General features: G+C 48.1%; 1 protein-coding gene and 1 non-coding gene across 3 annotated transcripts; one reads left to right on the forward strand and one right to left on the reverse strand.

The window, feature by feature from the left end:
• Positions 1 to 9,318: 9,318 nt before the first annotated feature.
• LOC125514439 lies at positions 9,319 to 11,284 on the reverse strand. Of its 2 annotated transcripts, none has more exons than XM_048679771.1 (3): positions 10,756 to 11,284; positions 10,107 to 10,630; positions 9,319 to 9,982 (listed from the first exon to the last, which is right to left on the reverse strand). In XM_048679771.1, the coding sequence occupies exons 1-3, from the start codon at positions 11,036 to 11,038 to the stop codon at positions 9,638 to 9,640; spliced, it is 1,152 nt and encodes a 383-aa protein (XP_048535728.1). In that variant the 5' UTR covers positions 11,039 to 11,284; the 3' UTR covers positions 9,319 to 9,637. The 2 variants fall into 2 exon arrangements, with proteins under 2 accessions (XP_048535728.1, XP_048535727.1); XM_048679770.1 differs by having other exon boundaries at positions 10,107 to 10,633; positions 10,756 to 11,283.
• Positions 11,285 to 12,701: 1,417 nt separating this feature from the next.
• TRNAS-AGA lies at positions 12,702 to 12,783 on the forward strand. Its single transcript has one exon. It is a non-coding gene; the product is annotated as a tRNA-Ser (tRNA).
• Positions 12,784 to 16,234: the final 3,451 nt, after the last annotated feature.

Consider the following 16,234-nt stretch of genomic DNA (forward strand, 5'->3'; position numbering starts at 1 on the left):
AGCATGGTAATTTTCTTTAGCTATAAAATTAGTCTTAATATGATAGGCATCCAGGATGGGTATAATAAAACTTTCATATAGAGTGCATTAAATACTATGAAAAGTTTGATACTTGATAGTTGTTTTGAGATATAAAGATGGTAATATTAGAGTCGTGCTAGTTGAGTAATTGTGGAATTGAGAAATACTTGTGCTGAAGTTTGCAAGTCTTGTAGCATGCACGTATGGTAAACGTTGTGTGACAAATTTGAAGCATGAGGTGTTCTTTGATTGCTTTCCTTATGAGTGGCGGTCGGGGAAGTGCGATGGTCTTTTCCTACCAATCTATCCCCCTAGGAGCATGCACGTAGTGCTTGGTTTTGATGACTTGTAGATTTTTGCAATAATTATGTGAGTTCTTTATGACTAATGTTGAGTCCATGGATTATACGCACTCTCACCCTTCCACCATTGATAGCCTCTCTAGTACCGCACAACTTTTGCCGGTACCATAAACCCACCATTTACCTTCCTCAAAACAGCCACCATACCTACCTATTATGGCATTTCCATAGCCATTCCGAGATATATTGCCATGCAACTTTCCACCATTTCGTTTATTATGACATGATCCATCATTGTCATATTTCTTTGCATGATCATGTAGTTGACATCGTATTTGTGGCAAAGCCACCATTCATAATTTTCCATACATGTCACTCTCGATTCATTGCACATCCCGGTACACCGCTGGAGGCATTCACGTAGAGTCATATTTTGTTCTAAGTATCAAGTTGTAATTCTTGAACTGTAAGTAAATAAAAGTGTGATGATCATCATTATTAGAGCAGTGTCCCAGTGAGGAAAGGATGATGGAGACTATGATTCCCCACAAGTCGGGTTGAGACTCCGGACGAAAAATTAAAAAAGGAAAAGAAAAAGAAAAAGAGGCCATAAAAAGAGAAAAGGCCCAAATAAAAAATGAGAGAAAAAGAGAGAAGGGGCAATGCTACTATCCTTTTACCACACTTGTGCTTCAAAGTAGCACCATGATCCTCATGATGGAGAGTCTCTTATGTTGTCACTTTCATATACTAGTGGAAATTTTTCATTATAGAACTTGGCTTGTATATTCCAATGATGGGCTTCCTCAAAATTCCCTAGGTGTTCGTAAGGAAGCAAGTTGGATGCACACCCACTTAGTTTCTTTTATTGAGCTTTCATATATTTTTAGCTCTAGTGCATCCGTTGCATGGCAATCCCTACTCCTTGCATTTACATCAATTGATGGGCATCTCCATAGCCCGTTGATTAGCCGCATCAATGTGAGACTTTCTTTTTTTGTCTTCTCACACAACCTCCATCATCATATTCTATTCCACCCATAGTGCTATGTCCATGGCTCGCGCTCATATATTGCGTGGAAGTTGAAAGAGTTTGAAAAGGCTAAGTATGAAACAATTGCTTGGCTTGTCATCGGGGTTGTGCATGATGGGAGCATTTTGTGTGACGAAAATGAAGCATGGCCAAACTATATGATTTTGTAGGGATAAGCTTTCTTTGGCCATGTTATTTTGAGAAGACATAATTGCTTAGTTAGTATGCTTGAAATATTATTATTTTTTATGTCAATATTAAACTTTTATCTTGAATCTTTTGGATCTGAATATTCATGCCACAATAAAGAGAATTACATTGAAATTTATGTTAGGGAGCATTCCACATCAAAAATTCTGTTTTTATCATTTACCTACTCGAGGACGAGCAGGAATTAAGCTTGGGGATGCTTGATACGTCTCCAACGTATCTATAATTTTTGATTGTTCCATGCTATTATATTATCTGTTTTGGACGTTTAATGGGCTTTAATATATATTTTTATATTATTTTTGGGACTAACCTATTAACCGAAAGCCTAGTGCAAATTGCTATTTTTTTGCCTATTTCAGTGTTTCGCAGAAAAGGAATATCAAACGGAATCCAAATGGAATGAAACCTTCGCGAGGATCTGTTTTGGAACAAACGTGATCCAGGAGACTTGGAGTGGACGTCAAGGAAGCAGCGAGGGAGCCACGAGGCAGGAGGGCGCACCCCCCACCCTCGTGGACCCCTTGCAGCTCCACCGACCTATTTCTTTCACCTATATATACTCTTATACCCTAAAACCTCCGGGGAGAGCAACGAAACACATTTTCCACCGCCGCAACCTTCTGTACCCGTGAGATTCCATCTTGGGGCCTTTTCTGGTGCTCCGCCGGAGGGGGATTCGATCACGGAGGGCTTCTACATCAACACCATAGCTCTCCGATGATGTGTGAGTAGTTTACCACAGACCTTTGGGTCCATAGTTATTAGCTAGATGGCTTCTTCTCTCTCTTTGGATCTCAATACAAAGTTCTCCTCGATCTTCTTGGAGATCTATTCGATGTAACTCTTTTTGTGGTGTGTTTGCCGAGATCCGATGAATTGTGGGGTTATGACTTGATTATCTATGAATATTATTCGATTCTTCTCTGAATTCTTATATGCATGATTTGATATCTTTGCAAGTCTCTTCGAATTATTGGTTTAGTTTTGGCCTACTAGATTGATATTTCTTGCAATGGGAGAAGTGCTTAGCTTTGGGTTCAATCTTGCGGTGCTCGATCCCAGTGACAGAAAGGGAACCAACACGTATTGTATTGTTGCCATCAAGGATAAAAATATGGGGTTTATATCATATTGCTTGAGTTTATCCCTCTACATCATGTCATCTTACCTAAAGCGTTACTCCGTTAACTTGATACTCTAGATGCATGCTGGATAGTGGTCGATGTGTGGAGTAATAGTAGTAGATGCAGAATCATTTTGGTCTACTTGTCACGGATGTGATGTCTATATTCATGATCATTGCCTAAGATATCATCATAACTATGCGCTTTTCTATCAATTGCTCGACAGTAATTTGTTCACCCACCATAATACTTGCTATCTTGAGAGAAGCCACTAGTGAAACCTATGGCCCCCGGGTCTACTTTATATCATACAAGTTTCCAATCTACAATTCTAGTTTACTATTTATTTTGCAATTTTTATTTTCCAACTTATACAACAAAAATACCAAAAATATTTATCTTATTCTCTTTATCAGATCTCACTTTCGTAAGCGACCGTGAAGGGATGACAACCCCTTTATCGCGTTGGTTGTGAGGTTCTTGTTTGTTTGTGCAGGTACTAGGCGACTTGCGTGTAGTCTCCTACTGGATTGATACCTTGGTTCTCAAAAACTAAGGGAAATACTTATGCTACTTTGCTGCATCACCCTTTCCTCTTCAAAGGAAAATCAATGCATGCTTAAGAGGTAGCAGCTAGCAACGAGAGAGAGAGGGAGTGCATCTTCATACCCTTGAAGATCGCTAAGCAGAAGCATTACAAGAACGCGGTTGATGGAGTCGTCCTCGCGGCGATTCAAATCACGGAAGATCCGGTCAAGCGCCGAATGGACGGCGCCTCCGTGTTCAACACACGTACAGCCCGGGGATGTCTCCTCCTTCTTGATCCAGCAAGGGGAGAGGAAAAGTTGAGGGAGAACTCCGGCAGCATGACGGCGTGGTGGTGGTGGAGCTCGTGGTTCTCCGGCAGGGCTTCGCCAAGCACTACGGAGGAGGAGGAGGTGTTGGAGGGGAAGGGCTGCGCTAGGGGAAGGGGGTGCGGCTGCCCTCCCATCCCCCCTCTGTTTATAGGGTGAAGGGAGAGGGGGATGGCCCCCCTAGATGCATCTAGAGGAGGGCGGCGGCCAAGAGGGAGGCTTGCCCCCCAAGCAAGGTGGGAGGCGCCCCCTCCCCTAGGGTTTCCTACCCTAGGCGCCTTGGCCCTTGGGGGCGCACCAGCCCACTAGGGGGCTGGTTCCCTCCCGTATTTAGCCCACTAAGTCCCCTGGGGAAGGTGGCCCCACCCGGTGGACCCCCGGACACCTTTCGGTGGTCCCGATACAATACTGATAACCCCCGAAACTATTCCGGCGACTGAAACTAGACTTCCCATATATAAATCTTCACCTCCGGACCATTTCGGAACTCCTCGTGATGTCTGGGATCTCATCCGGGACTCCGAACGACCTTCGGTAACCACATACTATTTCCCATAACAACTCTAGTGTCACCGAACCTTAAGTGTGTAGACCCTATGGGTTCGGGAACCATGCAAACATGACCGAGACATCTCTCTGGCCAATAACCAACAGCGGGATCTGGATACCCATGTTGGCTCCCACACATACCATGATGATCTCATCGGATGAACCATGATGTCGGGGATTTAATCAATCCCGTAGACAATTCCCTTTGTCCATCGGTATGTTACTTTCCCGAGATTCGATTGTCGGTATCCCCATACCTCGTTCAATCTCGTTACCGGCAAGTCTCTTTACTCGTTCCATAACGCATGATCCCGTGGCTAACTCCTTAGTCACATTGAGCTCGTTATGATGATGCATTACCGAGTGGGCCTAGAGATACCTCTCCGTCATACGGAGTGACAAATCCCAGTCTCGATTCGTGCCAACCCAAGAGACACTTTCGGAGATACTTGTAGTGCACCTTTATAGTCACCCAGTTACGTTGTGACGTTTGATGCACCCAAAGCACTCCTATGGTATCCGAGATTTGCACAATCTCATGGTCTAAGGAAACGATACTTGACATTAGAAAAACTCTAGCAAATGAACTACACGATTTTGTGCTATGCTTAGGATTGGGTCTTTTCCATCACTTCATTCTCCTAATGATGTGATCCCATTATCAACGACATCCAATGTCCATGTTAGGAAACCACAACCATCTATCGATCAACAAGCTAGTCAAATAGAGGCTCACTAGGGACACGTTATGATCTATGTATTCACACATGTATTATGGTTTTCGGTTAATACAATTATAGCATGAACAATAGACAATTACCATGAACAAGGAATATAATAATAACCACTTTATTATTGCCTCTAGGGCATATTTCCAACAATCATCATGTGGTGTCTTGGCGCGACGAACTGTAGCAACGGTGCATACTCAGGGAGAACACTTATACCTTGAAATTTAGTGAGAGATCATCTTATAATGCTACCGCCGTACTAAGCAAAATAAGGTGCATAAAAGATAAACATCACATGCAATCAAAATAAGTGATATGGTATTGCCATCATCATCTTGTGCCTTCGATCTCCATCTCCAAAGCACCGTCATGATCACCATCGTCACCGGATTGACACCTTGATCTCCATCGTAGCATCGTTGTCGGCTCGCCAACTATTGCTTCTACGACTATCGCTACCGCTTAGTGATAAAGTAAACAATTACATGGCGATTGCATTTCATACAATAAAGCGACAACCATAAGGCTCCTGCCAGTTGCCGATAACGGTTACAAAACATGATCATCTCATACAACAATTTATATCTCATCACGTCTCGACCATATCACATCACAACATGCCCTGGAAAAACAAGTTAGACGTCCTGTACTTTGTTGTTACAAGTTTTACGTGGCTGCTACGAGCTTCTAGCAAGAACCGTTCTTACCTACGCATCAAAACAACAACGATTTTTTGTCAAGTGTGCTGTTTTAACCTTCAACAAGGATCGGGCGTAGTCAAACTTGATTCAACTAAAGTTGGAGAAACAGACACCCGCTAGCCACCTGTGTGCGAAGCACGTCGGTAGAACCAGTCTCATGAACGCGGTCATGTAATGTTGGTCCGGGCCGCTTCATCCAACAATATCGCCGAATCAAAGTAAGACGTTGCTAGTAAGCAGTATGACTATTATCGCCCACAACTCATTGTGTTCTACTCGTGCATATAACATCTACGCATAGACCTAGCTCGGATGCCACTGTTGGGGAACGCAGTATTTCAATTTTACCTATGATCACGCAAGATCTATCTAGGAGATGCATAGCAACGAGATGGGAGAGTTTGTCCACGTACCCTCATAGACCGAAAGCGGAAGCGTTTAGTAATGCGGTTGATGTAGTCGAACGTCTTCCCGATCCAACCGATCCAAGCACCGAACGTACGGTACCTCCGTGTTCAGCACACGTTCAGCTCGATGACGTCCCTCGAGCTCTTGATCCAGTTGAGGACGAGGGGGAGTTTCGCCAGCACGACGGTGTGGTGACAGTGATGATGAAGTTACCGGCGCAGGGCTTCGCCTAAGCACTACGACAATATGACCAAGGTGTGTAACTGTGGAGGGGGGTGCCGCACACGGCTAGGAACAATTGATGTGTGTTCTAGGGGTGCCCTCCCCACATATATAAAGGAGGGAGAGGGAGGGAGGCAACCTAGGGTGTGCCCAAGTAGGAGGAATCCTACTTGGGCCCCTAGTCCAATTCGCCCCCCTTACCATATTTGGACAAGGGGGAAAGGAAGGAGGGGGGAGGGGAAGGAAATATGAGTCCTACTTCATACTTTCCTTTTCCTCCTCTCCTTTCCCTTTCTCTCCACGTGGCTGGCCCTATAGGAAGCGCACCAGCCCCTTCTAGGCTGGTGTGTTCCCTTACTAGGCCCATTAAGCCCATATCTTTGCCAGGGGTTGCCCAGAACCCCTTCCGGTGACCTGGTATCACCCGAAACACTTCCGGTGTCCAAACACTATCGTCCTATATATGAATCTTTACCTATTGACCATCTCGAGACTCCTCGTCTTGACTGTGACCTCATCCGGGACTCCGAACAAACTTCGGTCATCAAATCACATAACTCATAATACAAATCGCCATCAAACGTTAAGCGTGCGGACCCTACGGGTTCGAGAACTATGTAGACATGACCGAAACACATCTTCGGTCAATAACCAATTGCGGAACCTGGATGCTCATATTGGCTCCTACATATTCTACAAAGATCTTTATCGGTCAAACCGCATAACAACATACGTCATTCCCTTTGTCATCAGTATGTTACTTGCCTGAGATTCGATCATCGATATCATCATACCTAGTTCAATCTCGTTACTGGCAAGTCTCTTTACTCGTTCCGTAATGCATCATCCCGCAACTAACTCATTATCCACATTTCTTGCAAGGCTTATAGTGATGAGCATTGCCGGGAGGGCCCAGAGATACCTCTCCGATACACGGAGTGACAAATCCTCATCTTGATCTATGCCAACTCAACAAACACCATCGGAGACACCTGTAGAGCATCTTTATAATCACCCAGTTATGTTGTGACGTTTGATAGCACACAAAGTGTTTCTCCGGTATTCGGGAGTTGCATAATCTCATAGTTAGAGGAATATGTATAAGTCATGAAGAAAGCAATAGCAATAAAACTATACGATCATTATGCTAAGTTAACGGATGGGTCTTGTCCATCACATCATTCTCTAATGATGTGATCCCGTTTATCAAATGACAACACATGACTATGGTTAGGAAATTTAACCATCTTTGATTAACAAGCTAGTCAAGTAGAGGCATACTAGGGACACTTTGTTTGTCTATGTATTCACACATGTACTAAGTTTCCGGTTAATACAATTCTAGCATGAATAGTAAACATTTATCATGATATAAGGAAATATAAATAACAACTTTATTATTGCCTCTAGGGCATATTTCCTTCATTCATAAGGTTCGATCGGTAAAGATCTTCGTAGAATATGTAGGAACCAATATGGCATCCAGATTCCGCTATTGGTTATTGACCGGAGAGGTGTCTCGGTCATGTCTACATAGTTCTCAAACCCGTAGGGTCCGCATGCTTAACGTTCGTTGATGATATAATGTTATATGAGTTATGTGATTTGGTGACCGGATGTTGTTCGGAGTCCCGTATGAGACCACGAACATGACGAGGAGCTTCGGAATGGTCCGGAGGTAAAGATTGATATATAGGACGATGATATTTGGACACCGGAAGAGTTTCAGGAGGTATCAGGTAGTCATCGGATCATGAGAAGGCGGACCAAGGCATACACGGCGGCCGAGGACAAACTCCTTTGTGAGTGTTGGAGGGACATTGGGCAAAACCCCAAGACCAACGCTGAACAAAAGGCATCAACCTTTTGGACTCGTGTCCATCGTGAGTTCCATGAGTGCAAGAAGTTTCCGCCGTATCACATGCAAATCACGCGTGGGTGGGTGTCCATTTTGAAGCGTTGGAAGGTGGTCTAACAAGAGTGCACCAAGTTTTGTGCCACTCTTGAGAGCATCAAGGCACGCCCCATGAGCGGCATCGGCGTGGAAGACATGGTATGCTAGCAAGCACCCCTCTTTGTGTCATTCCGTTTATGCTTGCATGTCCATTTCCATATCCATTTGCCAATATGCTTGCGTGCAATTCATTTGTAGGCATTCCAAGCTTTGGAGGCATTTAAGTTCCAACACGATGGCAAGTCCTTCGACCTCTCGCATTGTTGGAGAGTCATCAAAGACGAGGAGAAGTTCAAGGCGCAATATGCCGCCCTTATGTCGCGTGGGCGGAAGAAGGCCGTGGAGGATGTTGGGGACGGCGAGAAGCCACGACCGCGGGGGAAGACCAACTCCAAGAAGGAGGACAAGTGGGATGCAGCATCGAATGCCTTGATCGCAACCGTGGAGGACATGATGACCTAGAAGGACTCAAGGGAGGAGAAGCGCCGGCAAGACAAGGAAGAACAAATGAACGCCTTCATGGAGATCCAAAGGAGGAGGCTTGAAATGGAGGCGGAGAAGCAAACAAGGATGCTTGAGATGGAGGCGGAGAAGCAAGTCAAGATGCTAGAGATCGAGGCCGCCAATGCCAAGACCAAGGTGAAAGAAGTGGCTCTCACTAGCATGATGACGAGGGTGGAGATCATGAAGGTGGATCTCAACACCGTGTCGCCAAGGAAGAGGTTGTGGTTCGAGAAGACGCGGGCCGACATGGTCAAGTTCGACGACGGGTGACCTATGGCGGTGAGTGCCATCCTTTTCTGTATGTCGGCAAGTGTGCTGGCATGACCACGGCCACGATGACGTGGTCGAACTCCCATCCCTTTTTGTGTGCTGGCATATGTGTCGGCCGCTGGCAAGTGCGCCAGCTAAACTGTGTGGTGTTTTTTCGAAGCTGGCATTGTATGCCGGCGCTGGCATGGTGCCGACATGAACTTCGGGCGACGACATGGCCGCTGGCATGATCTATGGCTGCGGGCCTTTTTCAAAATTTGCGTGCGGGCACGAAATAGATCGCGGCCGTCGGACGCACTGCCGATCCAAATCTTAAAAAACGCGGACACCGAGCGGGCGACCGATCCAAACGGACAAATAAACGGACGAAAGTGCCGTCCGTTTGGGTCGACGCGTTGGAGTTGCTCTTAGACATGATAACAAGACTTGCAATTGCAAACCAAACGTTTCTGTAGTGATACACATTTTATGTCACAGGAGCTAACGTATTAACAAAGTAATTGTTGATCAGCGCTTAGCTGAACCAAACAAAAAGTTCTTTAAAAGGTATTTCTGCAGTATACCCGCCAGCACCAAGTATATACATCATCAGCCAGCCAGGCGTCAACTGGACCTAAAGCTTTTCCCGTTCACCCGTGCACGTGCGCAGCATGTACATAGCACGTTCGGGCTCTCGCCTAGATTCGGAAATGCACCAGAGATTCACTACTCACTGTCGCACGAGGTACGTAGTACGTACGGTCGATATTGATCACTGCCCCGTACCGCCGCGCGTGCCCGGCTGCAGCGCCAGCTTGGCGGTGTCCTTCCACAGCCGCGCCTCCATCTCCTTCTCCATCACCTTCCGCTCCGCGCGCCGCAGCGACGCCTCCAGCTCCTCGATCCGCTCCCGGCTCCTCCGGTGCAGGAGCTCCTGCAGCCGCCTCTCTAGCTCCACCGCCGACACCCCCTCGTCGCCGCGCCCCTCCTCCTCCTCCTCCTCCTCCCCCTGTCCGTCCTCTGAATCTCGCCACCGCCTTGCACTGTAGCCGCCTCTACCGGCTCCGGCTCCGAACCCCCCCTCCAGCTCGATGAACGACTGCCCGTCCGACGACGACTGCATTCAGACGAACACAAAGAAACACAACACGCAATTATTTGCCTTGAGTTAACTGCTACGCAACATCATGAGCAAAAGTGCAGAGCTCAGTGTATTCGCGAGAGGAATCAATCATTCAAACCTCGGGTGTTCCTTGCTCGGTGCGGCAGTTGAGCTGAAACTGCTCCCCAGCCATGAAGCCCGATGGGTCCTCCACTTCAGACGACGTCTCGCTCGCGGTCTCCATGGCAGAAGAGGAGGCGGCAGCGCGGCCACACGGTTCTCGCTCGAGGTCGAACAGCGGGTTTCCTGTCAGCGCGTAGAACGGCCCGTCTCTCCGCTTCCGTCCAGCGCGCTTATCACGACGGAAATGGCGAGGACGCGCCGGTTCGGGAGAAGACGAAGAAGTGGCGCCGGCGTCTTGGCCGTCCGTGCGCGTACGGGACGAAGCGTGGCACTGGCACGGCGAAGCAGTCGTCGTGCCGACCTTCGTCGTCCTGACCACCAGCTGGTCCCTCATCTCCCGCAGGAGCGCCTCCATCTCCGCGCGCACCTCGGCCATCTTGTTTAGCTCTACGCATGTCTTGGCGAGGAGGAACAGCAGGCTCAGCCCCATGCCGGCAGTTTCCGTCGGCGACGCGCCGCTGCTCGGCGCTTTCCATCCTGCTGCTGCACGTACGCGCGTGACGATGCAATGGCACGCCAAAGTGGTTCTCAGAGATTCAGCGAACAGAGGCTAGCTGTAACTAGACATGTAGACTGAGAGCACCAACGAGCGCACGCAGACGCACCTGAGGAGTCCGTGGACGCGGCCTCGCTCTTCTCGGCGGCGACCTGATCCTTCCGCCCGCCGCCGCCTTTCCTGCCGAGCCTGACGAACCGGAGCCGCGCGCAGGTGAACATCGGGATGCGCAGCCGCGGCGTGCCGGGGGAAGGCGGCGAGGGCGGCATGGCGTCCTCCCCCGCCACCTCGTCTCCGCCGTCGCTGTCGACGAGGCAGTCGGAGATTCTCTTCTTCTTCTTGGTCGTCCCCGCTGCTGCTCCGTCAATGCCGCCCCCTACTGCCGATGCCATCGCGCACGAGCTAGAGTCCGAAAGAGAGCGCGCGCGGGCAGAGAGAGAGAGAGAGAGCAAGAGAGATAGAGGGCAGAGGATGGGCAGGACGCGTCCGCCGGCGGGCGTGGCGTGTGGAGAAAAGCAACGAAGCGTGGGCGGGCGGCAGAGCAGCGGGGAGTGGCGTTGGTACGGTGTGGACGCGGGACACGTCGTGGCGCGCCTGTTGCCGGACTGTGGCAACTGCCCGGCCCGGCTCGGGGAAAACAACATTCCCTATACAAAATCCGCGCGTGGTCGGCCTGCGTCGTCGTACGCGACGGAGGAGGTCGTTGGAAAGAACAGGATATAATGGCTCGAACCAACGATCGAATCTTCTCACAACTGGGGATGTGCAGGGTTTGCGTTGGCCGGACGCCCTCGTCGTCGCCGATCTTCCGTGCGCGGTCGTGCTCAGGCCTCCAGGGCGTCGCTCACATCACGGTGGCTTAGAGAGCATCAGACCATCGGTTCAACGGGGGCACCCACAGTGGCCTGATGGCGCGGCACAGCAATAGCATCTCCTGTTGTGACATCCTCCTGTGCCGTGCTCCCATGCCACTGCTGATATCCACTGTTAATGTAAGTGCAAGTGCAGAGACGTTGGCTGTCGCGTGGGATTATCAGTAAGCATATTACAGTATACTAGTACTACAAGATAATCTAGTCCTACTAGTCTTGAAAGATAGTAGTACTGCTAAATCCAACATGGGCACCTCTCAATCTCATGCGTCACGTCGCATCAAGATCGGGCAGGACCCCCAGGCAACAGTTCCATTCCTCCAATCATTGATCGCCGATGCAGTATATTTTACTTCGAGGTACTTGACGCCCCGTCTGATTAGCAGCATGGCCGCCACCGGCGTAAGACGCCGTTCCGGGCCGGGCCCCCCGCCGAGCCCCGCCAGAGGCGACAGGACAAAGAAAACCGTCGCGGCGCCGTGGGGGCGACCCATTCCGCGGCTCTGCCGACTTGCCGCCATCCCTTCTCCATGCATGAGTTCACAGACCAGTCCGCAGGCGCGCGGCGGTACCATACCAGTATGGCAAGACGGCCCCCGACAAAGCAGACGAGGCCGTCGCCGACGGCGAGCCGCGCGGACACCGGCAGGACTCTGATCCATCACCCCCGGGTTTCCCTCCGATTTGACGAGCGCATGTGTGCGTCCCTCTCGTCATGGCTGTTGGCGGATCTCGACGGATCCGGCCCGGTGACTCGGAGATTGGACGCTGGCGAGTCTCCGAGCCACGGAGTGTTGATTGATCGATCGACGGGTCGGGAGGTCAGATCTACTAGTCTGTCGTGTTAGCGTGGTAGGGTGCAGCATGCGGCGTGATTAAAGCCGGCGATTTCGCGGGCAGGGCGTCGGAATCGATCGCTCGACGAAGCTTGAGGCTAGCTTCCTGCGTGTGCATGCAACTGGAGTAGGAGTACTAGGAAACGCAAGATGTAGGTGTCATGCAGAAGCGTGGAAGCTATAGCTGGAACCATATAAGTGGCACGCAAGACGCAACAAATAATACAGAGCGGTTCCACGGTTACGACTTTTGGTTACAACAACCAGAAAGAAGATTAAGAATTCGTATATTAGGATAATCAACTAAGAACGATAGGGATGACTTAAGTTCACAAAATAACATCAAAGTGGTCGTGCCGGAGTGGTTATCGGGCATGACTAGAAATCATGTGGGCTTTGCCCGCGCAGGTTCGAATCCTGCCGACCACGCATTTTTTTCTCTCTCTCTCTGTATTCGGTTAGAAATGTTATTTTGCAGAGTAAACCATCTTCTTGTTATTTTTACAGAGTTTTTTTAATTTCCTAAAACACGGGGTTATTTTGTTCCGATTTTTCTCAACCAAGATAATTTTAAATCACTCCCTCCATTCACTTTTATAAGTCGTCTCAGATAAATGAAATTGAGTTGTTTTGCACATTGTCTGAAACGTCTACGAAGCCTTATAAAAATAAACGGAGAGAGTATTATTTAACATCTTATATGGCATAACACAATAAGGTAGGAATATCTCAAAATCAATGTTCCATTTGGGGATAATGTTCATGCAACTTGTCAAAGTTGTCACAAAAATTGTACGTAATCCACACCCAAAAAAAGAACAATGCTAGAAGAAATGCAGAGTATACCATCTTCTCTTTTTGGGCCGCCCGCAAAAAGAAAAAATCTTCTCTTTTTGGGCCAAAAACTATGTAGACTTCCCATCTAACTTTCTTTTTGTACCTCTTTATTTTTCCAGAGCTTTTTATGTCCTGAAAAACATGATTTGTTTTCTCCTAACTTCACGTCTTTATCAATAGGATAATTTAAAAATTGTATTTAACATCTTATGGCATAAGACAGCAAGGTAGGAATGTCACTTGTCACAAAAATAATGTCCCAATTGAAAGAAAAAAATGTTTATGCAACTTGTCAAAGTTGTTGCACTAGGTCACAAGAAATATACTAATCCACCCCACGAAAAAGAACGGTGCTACGCGTCTAAAGTTTGACGTATGATAGTTGTCCCATGTTGCAAATAAAAAATTATACGTAATCCACACCCAGAAAAGAACAGTGCTAGAAGCAATGCAGAGTATACCATCTTCTCTTTTTGGGCCATCCGCAAAAGGAAAAATCTTCTCTTTTTGGGCCAAAAACTATGTAGACTTCCCATCGCGGGGTCTTCCATGAGCGTGGGACTTTTTTTTGTACCTCTTTATTTTTTCAGAGTTTTTTATTTCCTAAAAAACAAGACATGTTTTCTCCCAACTTCACGTCTTTATCAATAAAAATGTATTCAACATCTTATGGCATAAGACAGTAAGGTAGGAATGTCACAAAATTAATGTCCCATTTGAAAAAAAATGTTCATGCAACTTGTCAAAGTTGTTGCACTATGTCACAAAAATTATACAAATCCACCCCACGAAAAAAGAACGGCGATGCGCATCTCAATGTTGAAGTATGATAGTTGCCCCATGCTGCAGATCAATCCAACATTTTTTCTTGGCCCTGACAATTTGACGCTGCAAAAAAAAGTGACGGAGAGAGTTTATACATAAACTGCCTTTTGCACATCAAATTTGCACACACAAAAACACGCCACCCGTGCGTTGGCAACCAAGGCAACGCGGGGAGGGGGGACCCTTGTGTCGTCACTTTTCTCTCTCCCTGCCCATACTTGTCTCGTCGCCGTCAGAGGACGCCCACCGACAAAGCTTGGGTCGACCCCAAGCAAGTGTTGGGGATCGTAGCAGAAATTTAAAATTTTCTACGCATCACCAAGATCAATCTATGGAGTCATCTAGCAACGAGAGGGAGAGGAGTGCATCTACATACCCTTGTAGATCGCGAGCGGAAGCGTTCAAGAGAACGGGGATGATGGAGTCGTACTCGTCGTGATCCAAATCACTGAAGATCCTAGCGCCGAACGGACGGCACCTCCTCGTTCAACACACGTACGGAGCGAGGACGTCTCCCGCGCCTTGATCCAGCAAGGAGGAGGGAGAGGTTGAGGAAGACGGCTCCAACAGCAGCACGACGGCGTGGTGGTGGTGAAGCAGCAGTACTCCGGCAGGGCTTCGCCAAGCTCTTACAGAGGAGAAGAGGTGTTGGGGAGGGGAGGGGCTGCGCCTTGGATGGTGTGTGTGCAGCCCTCCCCTTACCCCTCTATATATAGGGGAAGGAGGAAGGGGGCCGGTCCCCTCTAGATGAGATCTAGAGGGGGGCGGCGGCCAAGGGGAGGGGGCTGCCACCCCAAGCAAGGGGGGCGCCCCCCTTAGGGTTTCCCCCCCCCCAACCCTAGGCGCATGGTCCCAAGGGGGGATGCGCCCAGCCCATGTAGGGTTGGTTCCCCTTTCCTCTACAGCCCATTAGGCCCTCCGAGAGAGGTGGCCCCTCCCGGTGGACCCCCGGAACCCCTCCGGTGGCCCCGGTACAATACCGATATGCCCCCGAACCTTTCCGGTGACCGTATGACAACTTCCTACATATAAATCTTCACGTCCGGACCATTCTGAAACTCCTTGTGACGTCCGGGATCTCATCCGGGACTCCTAACAACATTCGGTAATCACATACAAGTCTTCCTAATAACCCTAGCGTCATCGAACCTTAAGTGTGTAGACCCTATAGGTTCGGGAACCATGCAGACATGACCGAGACAACTCTCCGGCCAATAACCAACAGCGGGATCTGGATACCCATGTTGACTCCCAATAACCTTAAGTGTCATCTCAACGGATTTCGACGGAGCCCTATTTAAAGTGAATGCGGCAGTCTCTAAAGCATAGCCCCAAAATGACAGCGATAGATCGGTAAGAGACATCATAGATCGCACCATATCTAATAGAGTGCGATTACGATGTTAGGACACACCATTACGCTGAGGTGTTCCAGGCGGCGTGAGTTGTGAAACTATTCCACATTTCCTTAAGTGCGTGCCAAATTCGTGACTCAAATATTCTCCCCCACGATCTGATCGCAAGAACTTGATTTTCCTGTCACGTTGATTCTCAACCTCACTCTGAAATTCCTTGAACTTTTCAAAGGTCTCAGACTTGTGTTTCATTAAGTAGACATACCCATATCTACTCAAGTCATCAGTGAGGATGAGAACATAACGATAGCCACCGCGAGCCTCAACACTCATTGGACCGCACACATCAGTATGTATGATTTCCAATAAGTTGGTTGCTCGCTCCATTGTTCCGGAGAACGGAGTCTTGGTCATTTTGCCCATGAGGCATGGTTCGCACGTGTCAAATGATTCATAATCAAGAGACTCCAAAAGTCCATCTGCATGGAGTTTCTTCATGTGTTTGACACCAATGTGACCAAGGCGGCAGTGCCACAAGTATGTGGGACTATCATTATTAACCTTACATCTTTTGGTATTCACACTATGAATATGTGTAACATCACGTTCAAGATTAAATAAGAATAAACCATTGACCAGCGGGGCATGACCATAAAACATATCTCTCATATAAATAGAACAACCATTATTCTCGGATTTAAATGAGTAGCCATCTCGTATTAAACGAGATCCTGATACAATGTTCATGCTCAAAGCTGGCACTAAATAACAATTATTGAGGTTTAAAACTAATCCCGTAGGTAAATGTAGAGGTAGCGTGCCGACGGCGATCACATCGACCTTGGAACCATTCCCGACGCGCA

This window comes from Triticum urartu, chromosome 6 (assembly GCF_003073215.2).
Source record: "Triticum urartu cultivar G1812 chromosome 6, Tu2.1, whole genome shotgun sequence".
Lineage (NCBI taxonomy): Eukaryota > Viridiplantae > Streptophyta > Magnoliopsida > Poales > Poaceae > Triticum > Triticum urartu.